The sequence below is a fragment of the Cnephaeus nilssonii genome (genome assembly GCF_951640355.1).
Source record: "Cnephaeus nilssonii genome assembly, chromosome: 1".
Classification (NCBI taxonomy): domain Eukaryota; kingdom Metazoa; phylum Chordata; class Mammalia; order Chiroptera; family Vespertilionidae; genus Cnephaeus; species Cnephaeus nilssonii.
In genome coordinates this window covers 78,019,459-78,046,141 of record NC_137072.1, presented here as the reverse complement: position 1 = coordinate 78,046,141, position 26,683 = coordinate 78,019,459, and the positions used below count along the sequence as shown (strand labels likewise).

At 35.9% G+C, this 26,683-nt stretch overlaps 1 protein-coding gene across 9 annotated transcripts in view; it reads right to left on the bottom strand.

Annotated features, from left to right (window-relative positions):
• Positions 1–26,683, bottom strand: part of EPHA5 (EPH receptor A5) — a gene marked incomplete at both ends in the record, with an annotated part of 329,203 nt that overhangs the window by 148,737 nt on the left and 153,783 nt on the right. For 4 of the 9 annotated variants that reach the window (XM_079777090.1, XM_079777092.1, XM_079777091.1 and 1 more), the window contains 2 exons: positions 13,650–13,985; positions 17,918–18,073. The exons of 3 other annotated variants lie outside the window; for them this stretch is intronic. In XM_079777090.1, coding sequence (XP_079633216.1) covers positions 13,650–13,985; positions 17,918–18,073 — 492 coding nt within the window. The remainder of the gene's footprint in view (positions 1–13,649; positions 13,986–17,917; positions 18,074–26,683) is intronic. 2 more of the 9 variants (XM_079777094.1, XM_079777095.1) reach the window with 1 other exon arrangement.

Below are 26,683 nucleotides of genomic sequence, written 5' to 3'. Positions count from 1 at the left end.
TTTCACGGTTTTAGTGATAAACCACTAATACTAGTATACCAGTCCTGACCCCCAGAAAAATAGACATAAACCCCAAAAAGAAGAGAAATGTCTAGATTTCCTCTGAGAGTATGAATATCAGCATCCTATTGGGAAATGTTAAAAATTATTCATTAAATCTTTGAATCCTTTTATCTGCATATATAAAATTTAATTCTCTAAAATGAATCATAACAAAAATAACCACTAAATTATCACCACCACTCACATCACTACCTATAATATCTTAGATGTTTTTTTTTTTCCTAAAACAGAAGTATTTCCTCTTTATCCTATAGCATATCAAGGATTAAATATTAATAGCCAGTGAAGACTTACTAATATGAGTACACTCTTGATGACAGAAATTATAACCTGAAAGATTAGATCTTTAAGTGTCATTTACTGGTTTATTAGAAAAAAATAAAAATTACTTAAAAAATAAAGACCCACTAAATTCAGATACTTTAAATAGATACTTTAGAACAAAGAAACTGCACTGATGGAATGATGTTGCATTTATATTTGGCTCATACCACAAGTCTAAAGGAAATCATTGTTTGAGTTGTAATTTAAGCGTCAGTTTGCAATACAGCACATATCCTCGGGTCTTCTAGGCTTGATGATTCAATAAACTAACATGTATTTTCTTACTAATGGAGAAAATTTTATAAAAAGGTAAGATAAAAAAGCCAGCACTCAAAGTACATTTTGTTTAACAGAAAACGTTTCACATCTTCAGAAAAATTCCTCAAGCTAGATATTTGTTTTTATAAGATACTGGGGTCTGTGCCAAGCTACGAAATAGGTAATTTTCTCTGACGGTATTCCAATAATGTATCGAGTGGACTGTTAATTATTAATAAATTAGATATGAGACTTAGTAAAAATGTTTCTGATAAATAATCTTAAGATATTTCTTTATTTTTATGTATTTTGTGTTATTATATAATTCAACAATAGGTCATTATCAGTAAAGGTTGGTTATATAGTATTGATATTCACCAAACAAGGCACAATCATTTAAATAGATATAAGGGCAGTTACAAAATGGTTTATCATCTCTTCCTAATAAATGCAACTGTTATCATGACTAAGTAGGGGTTTGTACAAATGCATTTTCAGACATGTACGTGTGATAAAGGAGGCAAGACAGAGATTAAAAAATAAAGTGAAGTCAACAAGTCATTCAAAGATAATTAATTTGATGATATTGTTGCTGAATATAATAACCAAATTGTCATTACTATCTTTCTAAATGTTTTACTTTATTAAGTTTTATTCTTCAATTCTTTAATTCTTCAGTGGGAAAATAAAATCCTCTAAGGATGGAGCATGACTTCAACTACTCTATATCTTTCAGAAAGTTCAGTAGAGTATAATGAATGCAAGAGGTGGTGAATAAACACTTGGTGTTTTAATGCATGGCAATCAATTTAAGGAAAATCACATGACCAAGTCATTTCAATACACTGTGAGGAAAAAAGTTTCAGTATTCTAAGTAAATTTGCTTCAGAACCCAATAGAGGACTCATGCATTTGGTTGATTTAAATATGATTTTTCATTGTGGTTTCACTATTATACTACATCTAAAGAGCACACTTAAGATTTGCATGATGCCAGGCCATTGGGGATGCTTTCAGAACTTTGTTCCCAAGGATTACTAATAAAGGGCAACAGCACTTCAGAGTGAGGCTTCAAACAAATTTATATTCTATGCAAATCAATTTACAATATGCATCTTTACGCAAATAAATTCACAGCATACATGCCAATGAGACAAATGTTTGAATAGTGCAAATACTGAGCTGCTCTGATTCTGAGCTGGGCCACAAGAATGTTTGATGCGTCCATAGGAAAGGGATCTGTTGAACAGGGAATACATTTGCAAGCAGAACTGACACAAAAAGAGCAGAGTTTAAAACTAGCTTCTGGAGGAGCAGCAGGAAGAATACTCAGATTAGAGAGAAAGGAGATAGTATTAACAACATCGCCACTGGTGTAAAAACAGACTGCCAGCAGGCATTTTATAAAGAGCTTTTGGGAAAAGTAATGCCAAGTGAACCTGATTAAGGGTTGTCACCATTTCCTTAGAGAGGAGGGATGGGAAACAAATATTTGAACCTCCACAAGTGTCCTTTTTCTGGAAATGTAGGCCAAACACACTCTACAGGAGAATCATTCTGTATGTGTGTACGTTAAAATATTTTTGGATGTATTGAATCATAAATTCAGGGTGTGCAGTCCATGAGAGGGTAATTATTTAGCACACTGAAGATAGAAAATACCATGCATTGTTCTTAAATAGCACAGTAGTAATTATACAAATTTTTTTTAGAATGAGTTCAGTCATTCTTAGTGAATCCTTTTGAAAAGAGTCGAATGTCTAAAAAAGAGAGATTAATAACATAGGCAGGCCAGCTAAGCGCAGGCCTTAAATGACAATGTCATACTTCAGAGTTCTGAAAAAAACTGAGTTACAATTAGGGCTCTGTGTCTTCCTCATTAATTTAGAAAAGGAAGAAATACCCAACATAAACAAACAATAATTTGTCACAGAATTATTTGAAGAATTAAAAAAAGAATTTAAAACACATTATACATCATCATTACTGTTCGTAGTGGAATTATAACACTTATTTGAATAACAGAAAAAAATCCAACTCATTCATTTATAATTTTTTTTTTAACAAACACAGATGTTAGGCCCTGTTATGACCCTCGGGGGAAAATTCCAGAAAAACAGACAAGAAAGCACATAGTTACGGTGCAGGTTATATTAGAGAGGCATGCCCAAACTGGAGAGTAGAGAAAGCTTTCTCAAGGAAGCAGTGATTGAGAGGGATCTGAAGACTGAGCAATCTAGGACAATTGTATAACAGGTAAGTTTTAGGCAGAGGAAATAGCATGTGCAGTATTTACTAGTGATTCAGAGCATAATGGCTCCAAGGTAAGAATTCCCTGGTTTAGATTCCTATTCCCTCACTTACTAGATTTGTGACCTTGAGCAAATCACTTCACATCTTTTAACTTCAGTTTCTTCATCCTGAAAATGGGAATAATAATAATATTATGTCATGAGGATGATGCCAGGATCAAATAAGAAAATGTAAATAAACTTCTTGCATAGCAATGTGCACACAGTATGTGCTGAAACACGCTAACCCTCACTGTGTCATTGTTACCAGAATAGGTAGAAAGAGAAGAGATGGAGAAGATCCTAAAGTGCCTTTTTAGAATCCAGTAAGTTTCTGGCAAGATTCTAAAGTCAGTGAACCAAACATGAATTCTGATGGCTTCTAAAAATATTCCATCGCATTGGCTGCTGATGATTAAATAAACCAGTCATGAATTATGGACAAATCCATCAGATTAGACTTTCACCTTTGATCTATGTTTTCGAAACCACAAATAGGCATGGAAACAAGCACAATACTTGCGCCTCACTTAAGTCAAGTTTCTGAGTAGACTGGCAGCTTCTGTTGGCAAAATTAAAAGCTGCTGTCGGCAGCCATACAGTCAGCACACTAATCTGGTGACAGCATCAGTGTGAGGCCGATGAAGACATATTTGTGATATGTGATGAAGTAAAATATTTGTCTCTAGATATTTTTCCTTGGGAACTTCAGTATTTGACCAAATTGATATCTAACCACACTTGACAATGATGTAGTTGGAAAAATTTGTATTTTTTCCATGTCTGTTTTGATGAAATGAAAATTGTCTATTTTACTATATGCAAAGTGTTTTCCTTCTTTCTGCTCTTACTATGATGTTGTTATTAACTTGCTTCTTTTATGTTATTGCTCCAGATATTTTATTAAAATTAGAAGAACTTGAATGATAATATATAACTCAGTGCTTTAAGAAATCATTGAAGACAGAATCATTATGGAAAAGTGAAGTTTCTCGGTTTTCTCCTCCCACTTTAAGCAGTTGCTTTTGTTATTCATTATTTTTTGTTTTTTATTATTTTTCCTCTCTGAATTTACTTCACCAATGAGTCTGTCTATATAATACTAATAAAGTCTAAAACCTATTAATCCCATAGTTTCTTACATGGATTTTCACTATTTGGAATATAATTAAAAAGTTTCTTAGCTACTACTATAGTAGCATTTATTAACACCTAATTAAATGCTAGTCATTACACTAATAACTTTGCCAATATTAACTCATTTAATCCTCACAAGCGTCCTATATCATAGATACTGTTTTATTTTTCGATTTTACAAGTGGAAAAACTAAGGATGGAGTTGGAATGTTTAAGTAACTTACCCATGTCACACAGGTATTAAGTGACAGAAACAGTATGGAAACCAGAAAGCCTGGTCCACAATCTAGACCTTTAACCAATATATGAATCTAGATCTTTGTTACTGGGTTGAATTGATGTGTAAAGTATAGTGATGTATGATAATTTTAAGCATCAAATGAGATGGCCAAAAGCCACATGGGTGAATCTATAAAATATTTTGATTATGGTGAAAAAAATTAGTAGACAGAAAATATTTAATGTAAGCATTAAATTTAAATCATATGCATATGAAATAAATATTTTATAAGAATAGTTGTAAATAAAATTAAGCAATTAAAATGGTTGCTCTTTAGTGTAGGGAAATGGCAAATGGATTTGGGGTAGAGATGGTACATAAAAAAATATATAAAAACTAAATGAGGGCCTTCCATGATTCAAAGATGGTATTAATGTGCCATGCGTTGAAGCATATTATTAATTCAACCTTCAGTCTTAAATTTAAAAAAAAGTAGAGTAAAAAGCAAAGAAAAAAATTAATGGAAGAAGAAAGGAAGAAAGGAAAGAAGGGAGGGGGAAGGAGATAAAGATGGAAACATCTCAATTACTTTAAAAACAAGACTTTTTCAAAATAGAGATAACATTTAAAAATTATATGTAGAAATTTTCATTCAAAGCTGAAAAAAGTTATTGGCATATATCTTCAATTGAATGTCACTTTATATATTTATAAAACACATGTGGTAAACCTTTTCTTGCCAACACAGAAATCAGAACTCATAAAACTCCAGGTTCCCTTTCTGCTAGGACAAAGGCATTTGGCTTTGGATTCACCACACTGACTTGCCCAGGCAAGATATGGTTTCAAATAGGCAACTTAAGAAATCAGGCTCTTGGGAAAGTCTCAGTTCTTGCTTTCTTCTGGTGAAAATGGCAGCAAAACATGAAGTTCTTTCGGGACTTTCAAGTGTGAAATTGCTACTTGTGGCAGTAGCAATTGCAATAAAGTCACATACCTGTCATTTATTGTTTGGCAACTGTTGTGGCAATGTTTTGCTTCATCAGAGCAGATCTGGTATTGACTATTGGGCATTTCTCCTGGAAACTTAGCCTCTAATCTGTGAATCTATTCTTCTCAATCATTGTATGAGCCACTTAATATACTCTATTGAAGGCCTTTTACATTTAAAGTAGCCAGAGTAGAATTTATTTGCAACTAAGATAACAGACATTAAAAACAAATAAAATGTTCTTATAAAGAAGAGTTATAGGCAACAGTCTTTTAAAAGAATGGGAATATAAGACCAGTGATTTGACTAACTGTCTTTCACTGCACCAAGGTTCTATCCTATCTAATAGAGAGGGAATATGCTAATTGACCCTCATGCCATCGCAAGATGGATGCAACCACAGCCAATAAGGAGGGAATATGCTAATTGACTGCCCCACCCTCAACGATGGCAGCACCCACAGCCAATAAGAAGGGAATATGCTAATTGACTGCCCCACCCTCAAAGATGGCTGTGCCCACAGCCAATAAGGAGGGGATATGCTAATTGACTGCCCCACCCTCAAAGATGGCAGTGCCCACAGCTAATAAGGAGGGAATATGCCAATTGACTGCCCCGCCCTCAAAGATGGCGGTGCCGAAAGCCACAAGATGGCAGTGCCCAGTCCCCCCTCAGTCCTGCCAGGGCGGCAGCCTCACACCGGCCTCCGGAGTCCCGAGTCCCCTCAGCTCCCCAGCCGCCCAGGGCCGGCCCGAGGCATAGGCAAGCCTTGTATGGCAGCTGTCCAGCTGCTCAAGGCCAGCCTGAGGTGCAGTCAAGCATCGGATGGTGGCTGCCCAGCCACCCAGGGCTGCTTGAGGCTCAGGTAACCAGGGCCGGCCGAAGCTTGTGCTGTCAGGAGTGGCAGCATCAGAGGTGTGATGGGGTGTTGCCTTCCCCTGATTGCCGGGTCGCCTCCTACCCCTGAGGACTCCCAGACTGTGAGAGGGGGCAGGCTGGGCTGAGGGACTCCCCCACCCCGACCAGTGCATAAATTTTCATGCACCGGGCCTCTAGTTTAATATTAAAGATGGTAATCTAACAATTCTTGGCTGAGAGTGGCATATGTCTCATCACCTGTGGTCACCTCAAATAAAATGACTCTTGAAGATAATATTTTGGTTACCAAATTCCACTTGTTTTAAAATATAAACACATGAGAAATAAAAGAAATATGGGAAGGATTGGCTGTGTCTAACTGCACTACAGAATTTAAAGAAATAAACAGCTCAAAGTTTGAAATTTCAGCTCAAGTCATATTTAGATGATCAGAGTCTCCATTCCATAAATATCTCACATGCTCTTACAGTGGGAAGACTGACAGAGCCAGACATCAAAATCCAAGTCTCAGTCCACAGAATTCCTGAATTACAAAGATTTAATTTACTGCCTTGCCTTCTAAGAAAATGAGGTCATTGATTGGAAAGAAGTGAAATCCTGAACACTGGAATATGGGTATGTATGAGAATTCAGGTGACTAAAAATATTCTCAACTTCTAAAACATGTCTTGCTATTAAATTCAGCTATTCCATAACTGAATGAGGAATTTGTCCCTTTTACTTGTCAATACCAAATACACACTTTATCAAAGACCATTACCGGATAGAGGGAAGCAATTTTCTTCCTGCCCAAACCTATTGCTCCATCTGAACTCAAGATCTCAACAGCCAATTATTGGATCACTACTACAGACAATAAGCTTCTTGAATATGAGACTTCAAAAATTCTATAACTTAAATTTGCAGAAGCATTGGAAATAAGTGCAAAAGTGTATTTTATGTGTTCCTTACATAGAAGTGAGAAACAATTTACTTCAAGCTCATATAAACACATGATTAGAGATTCTAGATTCGATGTGCTTCTCTAGGTAGTTGGCACAGGTGCTACATGCTTCTTCTATCAGTTGATCAAAATCTGGACTGAAAGGTCACCTTACATAAATAAAGTTGAGATACTGGGGATACCTTTTCTGTTGTAGAAGAAGGCATTAAATGACATATTGAAATAGAAATGTTAAAGTAGATTTATTTTTTAAGATTTATGAAACTACTCACTACTAACATTTTTATATATTTTTAGATTATTTTTATTGAACTTATTGGGGTGACAAAATAAATACACAAAATAGAATAGACTCATAGATACAGAGAATAGACTGACAGTTGTCAGAGGGGAGAAAGGCTGGAGGACTAGGTGAAAAGGTGAAGGGATTGAGAAGTACAAATTGGTAGTAACAGAATAGTCACAGAGATGTATATTATAACACTAGAGGCCCAGTGCATGATTGAATCATGCACGTGTAGGGTCCCCTACACGCTTTCGCTTTTCGCGGTGGAGCTGGGTGCCTGTCCGCTGATGCACCAGGCCTTTCGGAAGCCTCTGGCTCGGCGGAGGCTTCTGAAAGGCCTGCTGCTGGAGCAGACAGGCACCCAGCTCCCTCACTTTTGATGGTCCGCGGCCACTGAGGGGGGCTACCATGCTGTTGAGAGGCGCAAGGGGCGGGAGTCCCGCCCCTTGCGCCTCTCAATGGCCTCTGAAGGGGGCTGCTGCGGACACCTGGCTACCCTGCCGTTGAGAGGCGCAGCTGGGTGTCCGCGGCAGGCCCCCTCAGCAGCCGCGGATCTGGCCGTTGAGAGGCACAGGGGCCGGGAGTCCCTCCCCCTGTGCCTCTCAACAGCAGGGTAGCCCCCCTCAGTGTCAGCGGATACGTGCCTTTCAATGGCCGAATAGGCCACCCCGAGTCCCACCCCCCAGCCTCCCGCTGCCCAATCGTGGGCGTAGCAGAATGATGGTAATTTACATGTTACTCTATTATTAGATAGGATAGGGAATAGAGTCAATAATATCGTTATAACTATGTGTGAGGCCCAGTGAATATTTGGAGCAATGGGGGGACCACACTGAAAAATGCATGGTTTCCTAACCACTTTATTGTACATCTGAAACTAACGCAGAATAATACTAAATGTAAACTCTAACAACAACAAAAAATTAAAAAGTAAAAAGCAAAATAAACAATGAAGTATTTAAAAGTAAAAGATAACTGTTTTTCTTGTTTTATTATTCTAAATATAATTTTGAATCTGAACAGTTCGTACATGCATTGATGTCACAAAAAATAAATTAACAAGAAAATGCCAGAACAAGTTACAAATGTGAAACAAACCAAGAAAGAAATGCATATATAAAATAATAATAATAATCCTTAGAGGAGATTGAAGCTGAAGTTAAAATCTGCTAAAGAAGTTTTATATAAAATGCACACATGACACAGGTAACTTTCTTCAATGTAATGTTTTAAAATATTCAGGCTAGAGAGAACAAAGATGGCTGGGTAAGTAAACGCCGTACTCACTGCCTCCCACAATCACATCAAAATTACAACCAAAATACTGAATAACCATCATTCAGAACTGCCTGAAATCTGGCTGAGTGGAAGTCCTACACTAGAGAAGTAAAGAAGAAAGCACATTGAGACTGGTGTGAGGGATGGAGCTCAGAACGGGCTGGTCTGACACCCACGTGTGGCGTTTTTAATCAGGAGAAATATCTGGGCTACTGAGGCCTCACTTAAGGAGCAAGGAGCAGTTCCTCTTAAAGAACCAGCACATGGACTCAGACTCACTCTCTCTGAGCTCCAACACTGAGGCAGTGGCTTGGGGGGGGATCCAGGGATATATGGGAAGGAACTGGATTATCTGGATTCAGGGCAAGAACTCAGGGGTGGCTTTCTCCCAAACAGGGGTGCTCACAGGATTCATTGTTCTTAGGCTGAGATCTCCCTGGTCTCAGAGTTGACTGGCAGAGATCATATCCAAGGCTCCATCAACCTGTCTCACACTAGTTGCTCAACCCTGGTGATTCCCTGAGACTCCACACAATTTACAACTCCACCCAAGCTGTTTGCAATAGCTTTTCCATATGAATGGCCTGTACTGGTTCAGGTTTCAGACTTTCTTAAAACCTCTCAAACAAGCAGCAGCTGAAGCCAGCATGCCCCCATATCTATCAGTAAGGGACCCAAGGCTTGGTACTAGCACCAGACTGCCTTGCTTTATAGCTTGGCCTCTCCTGGGCACTTCTAAGCCCAACACAAGTAGCAGCCATCTGCAGATATCTATGTAGCTACTGCTGGATAGCCCCAAGCAATGACTGACTTTGCAATTCCTGGGAGGCCACAGAGCCCGTTCACCTGGTGGACAGCTTCAGAATGTACCAAATTACAATTCTATACATCCACAAGTGACACACTCAAGGGGAAGACTCAGTGAGCACCAAAACCCCGCTGAAGCACGTCTTGTTCCAAAGGAGTGTCTCCTGCACAGTAGTTATTCTGCTGTACTTACAGCTGGTCCTCTACCAATTCTGGGAGACATAGCAACTCTACTTAATACATAAAAACAAACACAAGGAAGTAGCCAAAATGCAGAGACAAAGAAACATGTCACAAATGAAAGAACAGAATAAATCTCTGGAAAATGAACTAAGTAAAATGGAAGCAAGCAAGTTACTAGATATAATTTGCTTATATCTAGTTCAAAACAATGGTTATAAGGATGCTCAAGGATCTTAATGAGAGCTTCAAGAGACTTAGTGAGAACATCAGAGATATGAAAAAGGACTAGTCAAAAATTAAGCATATACTAACTGAAATAAAGAATAATTTACAGGGATTCAAAAGTAGAATAGAAGATGCTGAGAATCAAATCAACAATTTGGAATATGAGGAAGCAAAACACACCCAATTAGAAGAACAAAAAGAAAAAAGATTCCAAAAATATGAACATAGTGTAAGGAAACTCTGGGACAACTTCAAGGATACCAACATTTGCATTATGGGTGTACCAGAAGGAGAAGAGAGATAGCAAGATATTGAAAACCTATTTGAAGAAATAATGACAGAAAACTTCCCCTAACTGACAAAAAACATGTGTCATTTAGTTATCGGAAGTACAGAGAGTCCCAAAAAAGAGGAACCCAAATAGATCCATACCAAGACACATCATAATTAAAATGCCAAAGGTTAAAGACAAAGAGAGAATCTTAAAAGTAGCAAGAGAAAAGCAGTTACCTGCAAGGGAGCACCCATATGACTGTCAGCTGATTTATCAACAGAAACTTTGCAGGCCAGAGGGAGTGGCAAGTAATAGTCAAAGTGATGAATAGCAAGGACCTACAACCAAGATTACTCTACCCAGCAAAGCTATCACTTAGAATTGAAGGTCAGATAAAGAGCTTCACAGCCAAGACAAAGCTAAATGAGCTCATCACCACAAGCCAGTATTATATGAAATGTTGAAGGATATTCTAAAAGAAGGAGGAGGAGGAGGAGGAGGAGGAGGAGGAGGAGGAGGAGGAGGAAGAGAGATAAAAATATGAACAATAAAATGGCAATAAATACATATCTATCAATAGTCAAATCTAAAAATCAAAATAAATGAACAAATAATCTAATGAACAAAATAAACTGAGGAATAAAATAGAACCAGAGATATGGAAACATGGAACAGACTGACAAATCTCAGAAGGAAGGGAGGAAGAGGGGTAAGAGATTAACTAAATAACTTATATGCATATATGCATTACCTATGGACACAGACAATAGGGTGGTGAAGGCCTGGGGTGGGATGGAAACTGGGTGGAGGGGGGGAATGAGGGGAAAAAGGGGGACACTGGTAATTTTCTCAACAATAAAGGTTAAAAAAAACCCACTATATGGGGATGAAAGAAAGTGAAAGGATTAGCCAAAGAACATATATACATAACCCATAGACACAGACAAAAGTGTGATGATGGCCATAGTGGGGGGGCGGGGTGAGGGATAGGTTGAGGTAGTAAAAGGGAAGAGCTGGGGGAAATGGGACATCTGTAATAGTATAAACAATAAAGCTTAAAAAATAAAATAGTCAGGCTTTAAAAACTAATTGCCACAGCCCACTTTGTATAATGTTGGTACTTGATAAATGTTTAGCAAAGGTAACTTTAAATCTAAGACTTTTTAGGAGCTACTTGAAGTCAACAATTTTTGTGGAAATTGAGACTTGGTTGGTCTAGAAAGTCAGATATTGAGAAATATCATCCTATTTTGCTTTTTGTTTTGGTAGGTTTGCAAAATTTTACAGTATATGTACCATGAGAACTTGGAAAAAAGCAAAAGTCAACATAATTTTTCTCTGAATACAAATGTTTGTTTTATATAATAACTATGCCTTGAATAGCTGGATGAAAATTATCCTTTCTTTGTATTTATAGTTCAAAAAACACACTTGACAGTTTGAACAGCAAGTAAAAAAAAGAGCACATATAATTAGAGCAAATATTTATTAAGCACATCATTTAAAAAATAAACAATCATTTCCTACACCTAGTTTATCAGAGAAATATCTTCCTATCTTTCAAAGAAGTTAAGGTTATACAAGCTAGAGGATGTTCTCCCAAAGAAATACAGCTCCTAGTGATTGCTCAATATGCTTTCAATATGTTAATGAAAGATTCACAGTAGAGCTAAATTGAAAGATGTTGCACAGAAAGCCTGAAATCACACGTTTAAAACCAGTATTTTTCTGATGTGGAAAGTCGGTTTACTGAACACGTGTCATTTAGTTACTGTGATGAAAAATCGACATATATTAGTATTGCTGACAGCTGAGTCAATGCTGAAGAAAAACTTGCTTTTCACTATTCCTGTCCAGCTCTTTAGCATTTTTTTAGTTCTACCTTAAGTTAAAGAGTAAATAGAGAAAAACATAAATTCACTGAGAAATGTAGCATATGTGCAAAGTTTTCTCTCACAGAACAAAAAATATTCTGTGAAATGTATTCAACATTGATAAAACATCTACAATGTTCTTATACACTGAGTGGCCAGATTATTATGATCTCTGAATGCATAATAATCTGGCCACTCAGGGTATATCCTATATAATAAAAGGATAATATGCAAATTGTCCCCTCGAGACACACACACACACACACACACACACACACACACACACACACACACACATATATACTGAGTGCTGAGTGGCCAGATTATTATGCGTTCAGAGATCATAATAATCTGGCCACTCAGTGTAGATTCTTAGTGAATTGCTTAAATGCCTTCAGACCATTTGGATACTCGTGAATGTTTTCCTCAGTTTTATCAAATAGAAGTAACTATGAACTCAACTGCATACATTTTCTTATCTTAAGTAATAGCTACTTGATTGACTTGATATATCCAGCATTTCAAATGATTTTGGCCAAGACTTGATTACCATTAGCATTCTCTATCAACTCAGTCATTCCACAAACTACAGTCTTGTACTAATATTACATGACTAAGTCCAATTACATTCAAACACATTCTATTTCACTGAGTACTCTTGGCAAGAAGTCCACACAGACAGGAGTCCACCTGAGGTACTAATGAAGTCACAAGCTTATGCCCTTCAACTAAGAGATGTGGCCAGGGGATAGAGGAAAGTTACATACAATGTGTTGGCTTTTAATGCCACCCCCATCCTCACATAACTATTGTTGGCAAAAGCAGGTTGTAAATTACTTACAGGCTTTGAATGATTATTGCCAAATCATAAGTTGAATTATTAATTCAGCTATAAATTATCTTTGGTTCTTATTTTATCAGAAAGAAGCTTTTTGTGTTTAAAAGTGAATATTTGAGGTGAAAATATAGGGAAATTAGAATCTCAAGTAGAACTGTATTCATTACTAATAATGACTACCTAATGATTCTAACACCTTCATATAGAAGATAGATGTGTTTTCATGTGGTTGTACATAGTTCATAGTTATTCTAATTTTGATAAGTGGTTTTATTTAAAAATTCATTTCATATACTAGTTATAATAATAGAAATAATAAGAAAATACTTTTTCAATCTGGAAAGAAATTTCAGCTGTGGTGCCAAACAAACAAATGAACAAATAAGCAAATAAATCTAGTCTGATTATATGTTAAAATAATAAATTAAAACACTTGAAGTAAACATAACAAAACAAAATGTAGATTGAATTAGCACTGCATGAAATTGAGACAAAAAATTCTGCTATGAGTGGATTTGAGCCAGAAATGTATTTTTAGTGAAAAATTCAATTAAAACATCTTTTTTTTTTGTCTGTCCTTGAAAGTGTCTGCTAAGAAAGCCTTAGCCTTTATTTGCTTAATACTAAAAGAAGCATCTTGAGATGTATTCTACTTCAAGTCCTAACCCTCTAACTCATGAGAAGTTCTCACAGATCTCAGGCAACTTAGCCCTCAGCTGTGGAGATCATGGACAGAGCTTGGCCTAAGGTACATTATTTGGTTGGACATCACACTTACCTGCTTGATTTGTGGTTACATTTACAGACACATACTGCCGGGCTCCTGGGCTCAAGTCGGATACTCCATTCACTGCCTCAATCTCAAAGGTATAGTTTGTGTGAGCGAGCAGATCCACCATCATGACAGAGGTGTTTTTCAGGCCGATTTGCTGGGGGAGGTACCTGACATGACCTCCACACTCGTCACACACACCTGCATGGGAGTTGCACTTCTTGCATGCAATATAATATGACACATCTTTCCTTCCACCAGTGTCAGCAGGAGGAATCCATTCCAGAAAGACACTAGTTTCATTAACATTTGAGATGGCATTCCGAGGAGCTGAGGGGGGTCCTGGTTTGCAAAGTAAAGTGAGAAAAACATATTTTAAGATAGTCATCTTTACTACACATAACCCTGGTCTGAAGGAGAAAAAATAGATTTGCATTTTTTTTTAAATAGGGAGAATCAAAGAGTCATCATTTGAAATAACTTTTGGAAAGTCTTGTTATAGTTTTGTAGGGACAATACTGGATTGTATACCCTGTAGAAATAATTTATCTTACAATTATAACACTCGTTCAACTAAAGCAGATATTTTGCCTAGTGTGTATGTAAATAATTATGGTATACAACTATACATGCAAAAACAGTTAAATGAAAATAACATATATTTAAAAATGGCAAGTCTTTTATCAAATACCTCCTTAGGATTGAACTAATTACTTCCTTCTTAAGATTGTACTAATTACTTCCTCACTAAAATTGTCCCTAAAACTTAGGAAGCAAATAGGAGAGCTTACCAAGAATAAGCATAGGTACAAACTGGATTTTTCAATGTGGCTCTTGAATAAAAAATTCTGCAGCAAGTAAATAATAGCCTTAGCTTACCTAAAAATAGATTGGCTATCTACTCATAATTGAACAACAGAATTTGAAACCTTCCTTCAATGTCAAGAAAACACTAGAACTTAAGTAGTTGGTCAATATTACAATATTATAATAAAGGTTTTTTTAAAATGTTGATATTGCTTTAAGATGATGGCTTTCTGCAAATTATGAATTTTACTTAATTGGGAAACTAAATTTTATTTTTAAAATAATTCACAAAACTACATTGGGAAGAATAAAAGTATTTAGATCTTGAGAGATTAGCAGAACAAATTTATCAATAAATAATAAATAGCATCTATTTGTATATTACTTTACATATTTCTAAAACTAATTAGCACATTAAAGAGAACTAAAATTGATTACACATAATTACAACAAATGTATAACCCTCTGATGGGGAGAGTTGATAATGGGGGAGGCTATGCATGTGTGTGGACAGGAACTATATGGCAGATCTTTGAATCTTTCTGAATTTTGCTATAAACTAAAAATGGTCTAAATAAAAAAGTCCTTTAAAAATTGATTGCATAATGTCTAATGTTAGTTGATTTTTAAATACTTAGAATTAAAATTTCAGTCAGCTGTTACTATTATGTCCTCAACGAGAAAATAAATTTATATTTGTTTCAGACTTGATTAGTAAAGATTTCCTGACAGGAAATAAAATAGACTATGGTGGTAGTTGAATGGTTCATAAGCAAAAATAAGGCAAATTTAATATGACATAGTTATATTAACATGCATTGTCTGTTCTAAACATACAGATTCATATTAGTTTCTACCTAAAATTTATAGTCATTACTGCTGAGACCTAAATTTAAAAGTAATAGGAAAGTTACCTAATATTTACAAAATATTGTTTAAATTAAAGGACTCTATAATCAAAGAGTTGCCCTTTTTGAGAAAACAATCCCCACCCTGGCAACATTTATAGTTGAACCCTGTGAATTTTTCTATACATACAGTTTTACACACTTGTGTATAGAAGTCACCTTTAAATTGAAGCAAGTACTTAAGATGAAACTACAAGTATTATTTTTTACTATAACTTACTTAATATTCAATAATGGAAAATTATGGAGAAAATATAATTTGAGATCAAATGTTATGTTTCCTTCTAAGAAAGTGGTAAAAAAAAAAATACCTGAAATATATCTGTTCAGAATGATACCAGGCTTCTGGGATGTTTTTCCTACCAACTGGAATGCACGCGCATGTAATACCTTTTCTCTAAATCTGATTTCTTCCTTTTCTTCTGACTCTGCTACTAATAGCCCCTCAATATTTGAATGGGGGCTCGTATGAAACTCAAATTTAAAGTTAAAATGAGACTCAAATTTAAGTGAAATCCGAAAGTAAAAGTAAAAAGTAGAAGCTCAGACAGACTTGCACCTAAAAAATATTATAATGAAATTCGACTGGCCATTTATATATGTGATGTCTGAACCAAGGTAGAACTGTGATTTAAGGAGATTCATTAGAATCTTTATTTTAGTTTGATTTTCTTTTCCTATACATTTTGATTATTACATTTTGTTTTCCAGATTATATATATATATAGATTATTAAAAGGAATCGAACCATAAATGTAAGTCCAAAGAGCCAAAGGGAAAGCAAAATTCTAGATTCTCATCTTAACATCAATCAAGCCATCTGTTCAAGGGAATCATATGTGGTCTTTGTGGTGGTATGAATGCAATTTAAAAGAGAACACACACACTCACAGATTATATATTAGTGAGACTGTCTACACAAGTCCCAACAGTCTTTTTGAGAAATGCACACAAATCGGTGTTGTTTTGAGACAGTGTTAGAAATTCGCACAGCTGGAGACAGAGAAAATATGAAGCCTCAGGTCCTAAGTGCTAAGAAGCCCTCGTTACCAGAGCACAGAGTATCTCCATCCCTAGATCTAACATATTTACAGAATGGAGGCTCACGTTTATGCTAAGAAGAAGAAAGATCATGGCTGGACCACTTAAAGAAAATTATAACTAGAAAATTACTGATTTTTAAAAGTATCTCAAGACATGGTTTTCTCTTTCTAATTTACCATTCTATTGTCTACCCAACCGTTCCCTTACTATTTGGGCTTTCTTTTGCTCTGAATAATCAAAATAACCTCCACTTCAACCAAAATGCACCGCATTCAAACATAGTTTATATTTCTTCCATTAAAATTTAGTCTCCTAAACGTGTATATAATAATGCCATTTACTCATGTGAAGGGGAATAATTTATCATTAGTAATCGCTTAACCCATAAAATTATCAGTCTGGTGATAAAAGAATGATCTTTAGCAATGCAAAGCTAACTAATATCAATAATTTGAGGAACTATGAACATATGTTTCACTGACACTGAAATAGAGATAAAATTTCAGTTTGTGATTATTTAATAAAAGGTATTGTATGCCTCTTTTTATTTAGTACAACTGAAACTAAGTTTCAAAAATCTGTCACCATCTTTGAGAGCAGTTACAATGTAATGGAATCTAAAATAGTTAAAACAAGGCAGGGCATGAAAATTAACTGTTATGAAGAGAAGGGATCCACTTTTTTTCTCTTTTATTTTTTTTTTAATTTGCTATAGAGAACATGAATGTGGAAAACTATGAAAGTATTGTCATGAAGCAAACAAATACATACATTTGTTTTCTTCCCAGAAATATATACGGAACACTAGAAAAACAAAATCTCCAGAAACGTTGATGGATGTGAATCCATCCACTGCAAATGTTGAAATTAGGTGTTTAATATTCATCATTCTAATTATATGGTTATCTGATCATATAATTAATAAAAGTGAAGGACACTCACTCCTAAGAAACACTGCAACTGCTTGAAAATCCTAGCTAAATAATTTGTCTTCTATTTGGCACTTAAAACCGATTTTCCAACACCCAGTTAGTTATCTATGTCCTTGTAATATTCCCTGTCTTCTATTGTAAATGACCTCATTGGCCTTTGCAGCTTAGTGGTGTAGGTTAGAACAAAAAGTGAAAGTGGCATTGACTACATGTTTATGTGGTTAGAAAGCTGGCTTGGAAGAAGAAGAAGAAAATTTACCATGAACGGGGAAATGGATTGATCAGAGTCATGTTTGCCTGCCACTACGGGAACTCACAAAGTAAAAGGCAAAACTCTAAGTCTGTGTCATAGATGTTGAAATTGAAATTCGGGAAAATGGATGCTTCTCACAGTGAGTGAAACATGAGCCTCAAATTTTTCAATGCTTACTCAAGAAGATTGAAATGTGGTGAAAACTATGCTGGAAGATTCAACACTATTCCTGTGGTAGGGGAAACGGTAATAGAATGGAACACGCTCCACCGTGCTCCTCCTTCAAACTGGTGAAAGTTAGCATCACCATATAGCCGTGGGTTTCCTTACTTGTGCATGCCATTGTGGGTGGATCAGACTCCCTCCTGAAATAATCCTTTTCACAGACACAAGAGGTTGAAGCTTCCTCCTGGGTGTAACTGTGAGGTGGACATTTGCTGCAGCTCTGGTTGTGAGGTGAGGCTTTGAAGAACCCAGGTCTGCACACTGTCAAAAGAAATAAGAGACTAAGCTTTTCCCTGGAACAGATGCAGGGTTTGTTTTGTGAATAATGTCATTATTTTGACTACTATACACAGATTACATATAGCACAATCTTTGCAGTAATTTTAATTTTTTAATAAGCTTCTGAATAATAAATACCAGGCTATTCATTCAGATAATCAAATATGTACTTTAAGTCTTTAAATTAAACATGTTTGAAATGTTTTATATATTTAATGATTTTTTTATGCTACAGGAGCTTATAAGAAATTATAATGGGCAGTAAATACTTATTTGCATTTAAAACTGAAGCATTGCTCTGAATATAATTTTAATTTCCTCTATTAATATATCATATGTTGAAGAAATGCAAATTTGCCACTATGCTCATAAAATGGTATGGTACACAGTAGATGATCAAAAAATTTTTATTAAATTGATTGATTAATCAGTAGTTGTTTTAAAATTCTGTTAGATTGGGGAGGATGCATGAAAGAGTTGGTGCATTATTCACATTATGTTGCTTTCTGGAGGAGGTAGATTTTAGGCATTTGTTTTACCTTTTACTCCATTTTAGAATTTTCTTTTTCAGTTCAACATGCAACTATTCTAATATCTGTCATGCTTATACAAATGATCTATAAAAGGTAGAAAATGTGTCTCATTCATAATACTTATCACAGTGTTTGACCACAGTAGGTGTTCATAAATTGTTATATAATGCACAAATGAATGACTGGCATGGCATAAAGATTGTAACTGAGCTATTTAGAATCACATAAAGATAATGTTCCCTGATATTTTTTTGTTGACATTTCTAAGTTGGTGGTCAGGTAAATAAGTGCTAATGAAGTAAATCTTTTCATTCTGTTCATTCCCTAAACTTTCGTGTTTTTCTTCTTTCTCAGTGGCTAATAAAGTCAAACTTCAATATTCCAGCTGCCCAGTGTGAGCCATTTGAAGACCAACAGATACCAAGCTCATGGTTTGGTTATTTTTTATGGCTTAGTTTACTTAAGCTAATAACCATCTATATTTTTTCTATTGTTAAAATTAACTGTATACATATACATATATTTAAAATATTTTATTCATGAATAATGACCATTTGCTAAGCTCAAAGGCAAATGTGTATTTCAATAAAAAATGTTGATAGACATAATGAATTGGGGCTAGGTTGCATGTGCCATAATTGATCTGGGATTTTAGTAATCCATGCTAAGGTGTTCTGCCACCACTGAATAATCAGGACCTGACAAAAATAAGAAAGTACTTTTTTCAGTAGGTCTAATTATAGTGATAGTAAAGCCTTAATGCTCTTACAAATTCAGAGAGAATGTGAAGGTATTGGAAAGATAAGAGCTTTTTGATAGTATTAAGGGCATTCTTGTAGTTAAGTGATTAGGAGAAGATTTAAAATATTATTTTTCTTATAATAGGATTGCTGTAGCAGCCAGTACTATCCTTAGGTAATTTATCCAATTTTCTTCTTTTATCCTTTTATTCCCACTTTAAAGACTATTTGCTTTCAAAGACATGAAGTGCCAATCCATTTATTCTGCAAATTTGAAATTTACTTATCATTCATTAAACAAAAGCCTTTTTTTCTTTTTAATGAGTGCCTTTTAACTTAAATTTATATGATATCATGTGTAAAACTGCTGTTCAATCCTCCATGGGAACTTTAGGAAATAATGTAAACATAACTAAAAAGTGGATAAATCTACCTTTCTGTTCAATAGTCTAACAAAATTCTTTCAGCATGTGTGGTAGGTCAGACATTTTTTTCTTGGTATTGGGGTACAGAGGTAAACAAGATAGAAACAGGCCTGACTTTGTGAGTTTTAAAGGTATTTCATAAGTAATTATACATATGATTACACTAGGAATGAGAGCTATGAGAGTGAACATCTACACCTAGTTTAGACTGGGATGTCAAGGAAGACTTTTCTATGGAAGCGGAATCTCTGCTGAGTTGTAAAAAGATTAGTAATATTATCCAATTAGAATAGGACTATTGCAGAAAAGGGGGGGGGTAAATCCTTCCATAGGACCAAAAGAAGTGGAGAATAAAAATGAAGATGGAGGAAGTTAAAGAATTGATCAGGCAGATAATAGGAATCAAGTGTAATATGTATTACATCTATATTTGCCACAGGAAAGGAGACACCAGGTTATAAACACCTTAAAGTTGTGACTTGGGATTTTTATGAATGAATAAAAACGAGCAGGGAAATAATAAGATCAAAGTGGTGTTAAGGAGACCATTTCACAGAAGTATGGGTAACAGATTGGAAAGGAGCATAGATAGAGGCAATTGGCCATTTTGTTTCTATTGCATTGATCCAAAAAGGGACTCTGTTGCATGATAAGAGTGGTTCTAATGGCCAGAGATAAAAGTGAATTCAGGAGGTAAGTATGAAGTGAAATAAACCAATGGTCATAGGTAAGAGTAGGTAAATTTAGGAGGGAAGTATGAAGTGAAATAAACAAGATTTCATGGTATATTAAATGGGTCAGATAAGTGAGGAAGAAATCCTATGACTCCAAAGTAGTTGGCTTAAACTGCACAGGAAAAAACTGGTGCCATTTTCTCATAGAAAACACTAGATATGAAATCTGTTTGGGGAAGGTAATGATTATGTTTAAAGCATTATTTAATTTGAGGTTAGCTGAAGAAATCCAAGTATTTGTATAGAGAGGAAAACTGTGGAGTTCAATGCAATCCAATAAAAATATGACTAAACCATAATTTTTAATTGTATTCCAATCATGGTCCCATATCCAAATGGGATATACGATGCTACTAGACAATCTTAGTATTACTTTCTTAGTTAACTTCAGTTTCTAGCCTCAACATGATTATTAACTTCAATTAATGTCAGGTCCTAGCATCAACGTGATTATTTAGTAATGTCACCTCTTTCTTCTAAATCCTTATAACCTCTGTTCCTTTGTGACGCCTAGCTGGTATACTTGCCTGTGTGCTGAGAAAACAGAAGGCATAAGAAATGAACTTCATTATTTTTCTACCACCAAATCTCCAAACTTATATACACTTATACCTACTCTCTTTATCTTTCTTCCTGTTAAATCTTTGCTCCTATCTTTATTTGAACTTTAACTAGGAACCCCATATCTGCCATCTGAGTATAATCTCCCAAGTCAAGTGTCTATTATATTTTTTGCATCCTTTCTCTCTCTCTCTCTCTCTTTCTCTCTCTCTCTCTCGCTCTCTCTCTCCCTTCCTCCCTTCCTCCCTCCTTCCCATATACACACCTAGTCAGTCATTCACATGAGCCCAATACAATTTTCCAAAACTTTGGCATGAAAACAAAGGGAAACAATACAAAGGAACCCTGTAACTATCAATCTTACTTGATCTGTCTCCCTGTAGCTACCAAATAGCTTTGTTCTCCTTCAGAACATAATTTCTTAAATTATTTCCCATACATGTATCTCTAGCTCATTTTAAATCACACACTGACACATTCCACTCCTCTGAAACTACTCAAATAAAACTGCTTTTGTTAAGATTGAAGTTAGTTCTCAGCAGCATTTGATCAAGTCTTGTTTTACGAAATTCTAGTTAATTTTACTACAAAATGCTAGCATAGCCTACGTATGTCCACATAATATGTAAGAAAATATTCAAATGTGGTCTCCAACACTCACTATCTCCAGCCATACTAACCTCCTTATAATGTCCTGCACTTGAGGAACTTCTCTATCTGCCTCTGAATATTGAGGAAAAACATTTTTGCACTCTTTCTGTCAAGCACTGTGGCAAGGACTGTTTGCATGGTGATGAGAAAATAACAATTGTACTCCACAGCCTGAAGATACAAGATATTTGGGGAGACAGGTAATAAACAAGTAATCATCAAAAGGAGCAAAAATTGACTTTTTACATTTTAATCATAACAAGAGCAAAATTGTTTAGTGTGACACTTGCACATTACCTAAATATTATTTGGAAAATACTATGCAAGTCTATTTAAGTTCAGCAAGAAGTAAGAGGAAAAATGCATGCTACACTGACATGTTTCATTAGACTATTTGGCATGCTCTGGAAGGAAGGAAACTATTTTAGTAATTGTTATTCTATGCCTGCTTCCTGGCAAATTTTTAGTGCTACCTTGTACATAATGCTTGTGCTGAGCCACATGGTTACATATTTTGTCTTTTCATTTCCTTTGGAACTTTGAATCATTTACTTAGTGTCTCTCTTTGCAGATAGCAAAATTTTGTCATAATTTTATGCGTATGAATTCTCATCTGCTCCCAACTCATATAAACATTATGGGATCTGGAGTCTGTTCATTGGATTTTCATCATATATAACATAGTCCCTTGTAGTAAGTACATGCTCATTAACATTTAATGGTGAGAATAGTACATTTGTGTACTCAGGGTCTAAATGACATAGTAGAAACTTAATAAAAGCTGGCTAACATGAATTATTTAAATATTAAGTCCAGGCAAGTAAAAAATAATATGTATTACATCTACATTTGCTACTTTAGTAGTTTTTCAGAAACAACCAACACTCTAAGTCTCATATTTACTACTATACATAACAAGAATGTGAATGACATCTATTAAAATACAGTTCTTAAATCTAGCCAGAAAATGCATGTCATCATTATGAAAATGAACAGAGGCTTTTACATTTGTTAAACTGTGGAAAGGTGCCATATAATCCTATTGGGAATTTTTTTTAAGTTCTCAAACCAATCATAAATGCTTAAATTGACAATTTAAAATGTTTTTTCCCCCACATTTTAAAATTGTCAATTAAATTACTTTTAGTGTTTCAAAAGTAGCTCACCCTTAAAGATCCCTCGCACTTGGAGTACCTAAGTGAATTAATTTGACAATTCAAAGTTGACATTCCAGAAGCATGGTCACCAAGAAAATTAAAAAGCAAGGTAATGTAGAGAACATTGTTTCAGTAATTCAGAATTTTATAATTCTCCCCATTAGAGTTAAAATGCATAAACCATTTTAAATATACACTTTTAAATATGCAAAAGAAAGATAATGAAAATAAAAATGCAGACTGTTGCCTATAGGGTTCAAAATATAATTGACCTTCAAAAGTATTGTTGAAATTACCCAATTATGCTTTATGAAGAATGACAGAAAATCACTATGAACAAGATTTTTATTTCTATCATATATGAATTACCAGAGGATATAAGCTAAGTCAAATTCATTTTTTAAATAGATTTTTCAAAATGAGGGACTTGCAGATAGTTTAGTTCAGCTTAAAAGATGTGTTTATTAAGAAAAGTAACATATCACAACATGCTATAAGAAAATTACAACACAAAATATATCCAATAATATTTATACCAAAATTCAAATATGATAGCATATTTATTCTCATATTTAAAATAGATACTCAGTGTAAATAAAAAACTGGTATTGGGTAAAAATCTGATACAATTAAAATAGGTTTTAAACTAGGAATTCTAAAATTTGGCAATATCTCTTCAATGCTTGAAAAAAAAAAGGAGAAAGATCCTATTTAATAATTTAATATGGCTGGCTAATTAAAATATAAGTTTAAATTATTGAAAACAATAGGCTAACTCTAATATTAGAAAATAATATCATAGAAGAATAAGAATACTATTGATAAATCTATTAAATCTCTCTGTACAGATATATTTTTAACTTAGGCTCACAAAATACTGGCATAAGCTCAAGATTTACATAATATTTATAAATGAAGAATAAAATTGATTAGGTTATATGTCCTTCACATATTCATTCATTCAAAATATGTAATAAACTAGGCTTATATATCATGAACAATACTGAACACTGGACATACACTTTAATTAAGACATTTTCATTGCTACTATGTCATTAAACAACTTAGTCATGTATGGTGGTTGCTTATATGTTGTCTGGCACATACTTAGGTATTAATTAAATGTTTAATGCTGTTAAATGTTAATAATCCAAATAAAAAATAATCAGTTCTAATACTGACATTCCTCCCATAGATTAGGATAAGAAATAAATCTCATCTAGAATTTGGAAGAGCAGATCATCCTTAGTAAAAAATGTATTGTGGCCAATATCACTTCCTGCTTTATTCCTAAGATTATAACTTATATACCTCATAACTAATAGTAAAGTTAGAAAATACACTTAAAATTTAAGACACTGAAGATATTCTTGAGAACATCATGCAAAGTGAAATAAGTCACAATTAAGAACCATATAATTTCACTCATATGAGGGATATAAAACTGAAAGCAACACATGAACAAACAAGAAAAACAAACAAAAACTCATAGCCAGCCCTGGCTTGTGTGCTTCAGTTGGTTGGAGCACCATCCCATGCACTGAAAGGTGGAGATTCCAGGTCAGGTGTCATGGCACATACCCATGTTGCAGGTTCAATCTCCCTCTGAATGCTTATGAGAGGCAACCAATGGATGTTTCTCTCTCACATCCGTGTTTCTGTCTCTCTTTCTATCTCTCTCCTTCTCTAAAATCAATGAAAAACTTATCCTCAGGTGAGGATTAAAACAAACAAACAAACAAACAAACAAACAACCCTCATAGACACAGACAGCATGGTGGTTACAAGAGGGAAGGGGGATGGGAGGACCAGTAAAGAGTAAAGAAGATCAAATACACGGAAATTTGACTTTGGTGATGGGCACACAATGCAATATACAGATGATGTATCATAGAATTGTACACTTGAAATTCATATAATCTCATTAACCAATGTCACCCCAATAAAACTAATTTAAAACATATATTGAAGACAACAATCCTATATAATAAAGAGCTAATATGCTCATTAGGCCTGACAGCCAAACGTTCTTCCAGACATCCTTCCAGACGACCTTCTGGACTAAGCCAGGGCTGCGAGGGCTTAGGCAAGAATGACCTTCCTGAATGACCAGTGAGTGGGGGTCAGGGCCAGTGAGCCTGCACCACCAGGCCAGCCATGGCGGTCCCGGCACCCCCCTTTCACAGAGGCGGCAGGAGAGGCGGCAGCGCCACACCTTCTGCAGAGGCGGCGAGAGAGGGGCCTGCACATTCCCAGCGCCTCTGCAGAGGCCGGACAGGGCATGACCATGATGCCTCAGCCTTCCATGGCCCTTCCCCTGGCCAGCCTGGACCCCCAATCAGTCCCCCCCACCAGTGGGGTGGGGCCAGCTCCGGTAGAGCAGCACTCCCCTACTGCCCCCCGCTCAGCTTGAAGCTGGGCTCATGGCTGGCAAGTGCTGCAGCGGGGGCAGGAGCCTTTCCCGCCTCCATGGCAGGTGGGCGGTAAGGAGCGAGGGGTCCTGGACTGCAAGAGTCCTGGACTGCAAGAGGGGTGTCTGAGTGCCAGCTTGGGCCGGGGGGATTGGGCCTAAGCTGAGAGGTGGACATCCCCTGAGAGGTCCCCGACTGGGAGAGGGTTCAGGCCGGGCTGAGGGGACTCCCCCCCCCCGCCACACACACACCCAGTTCACAAATTTCGTGCACCGGGTCTCTAGTTGTTTATATATTGATATAAATAATTTACCAAAAAATCTACGAGGGAATGTTTGTCATGCTCAAGTAAAGCACATTGATTCAATTATTGTTTTTGTCAAAATATTCCTTGACATATAATGTGGCTTTCTAAAATATAATAGTTAAGCTGATCTTAGTTTTACAAGTGAAATTACAAGAGTATTGCAGCATATTCATAGAAAGACATTCTGCAGTTATGTGATGGTATATCTCCCCACCTTGGTTAGATAGACATGCTTGAGATAATATTAACTAAACTATGAGGCTCATTTTGGCTTGTAATGGACTGATACACGGCCCTTAAGATGTGGACAATTATAAATCACAATATTATTATTTTATGTTTATTTAATCCAATCTCCACTAAAATAAAAGCCTAGTAATTTCAGCAATTCTTCAAAGGCTTCTACAAACCAACCAGATGTTTATCTAAAATATCTGAATACTTATCCTATCTAATAAAGAGGGGATATGCTAATTGACTGTCACACTCTTACAAAGATGGCGGCACCCATAGACAATAAGGAGGGAATATGCTTGTTGACTGCCACGCCCTCAAATATGGTGGCACCCACAGCCCTACCAGGGCACCTGCCTCCAGATTTCCCCATTCCCCTCAGCGCCCCTGCTGCCCAGGGCCGGCACGAGGTGCAGGCAAGCCTTGGATGGCAACTGCCCAGCCACCCAGGGACGCCCAAGGCTCAGGTAACCAGGGCCGGCTGAGGCTTGTGCTGCTGGCAGTGGAAGCAGCAGAGGTGTAATGGGGGCTTTCCCTTCCTCTGATTACCAGGTCGCCTCCTGCCCCTGAAGGCTCCCAGACAGTGAGAGGAAGCAGGTGGGGCTGAGGGGCCCCCCACTCCAATGCATGAATTTTCATGCACCAGGCCTCTAGTTTAAAATAATAGACTCCATGGTATCTCTCAAAGCAGAGGTGTTTCCCCCCCTTAAATAATGATTAATTTAATTTCTCTACAATAATAAATTGCTATAGCTAATTTTAAATTTTTTCCTTAATTAGTTTTACTGGATATCTTCAATATCTCTGTAATTTCAATAGGTACTATATGCTGAGTGTTT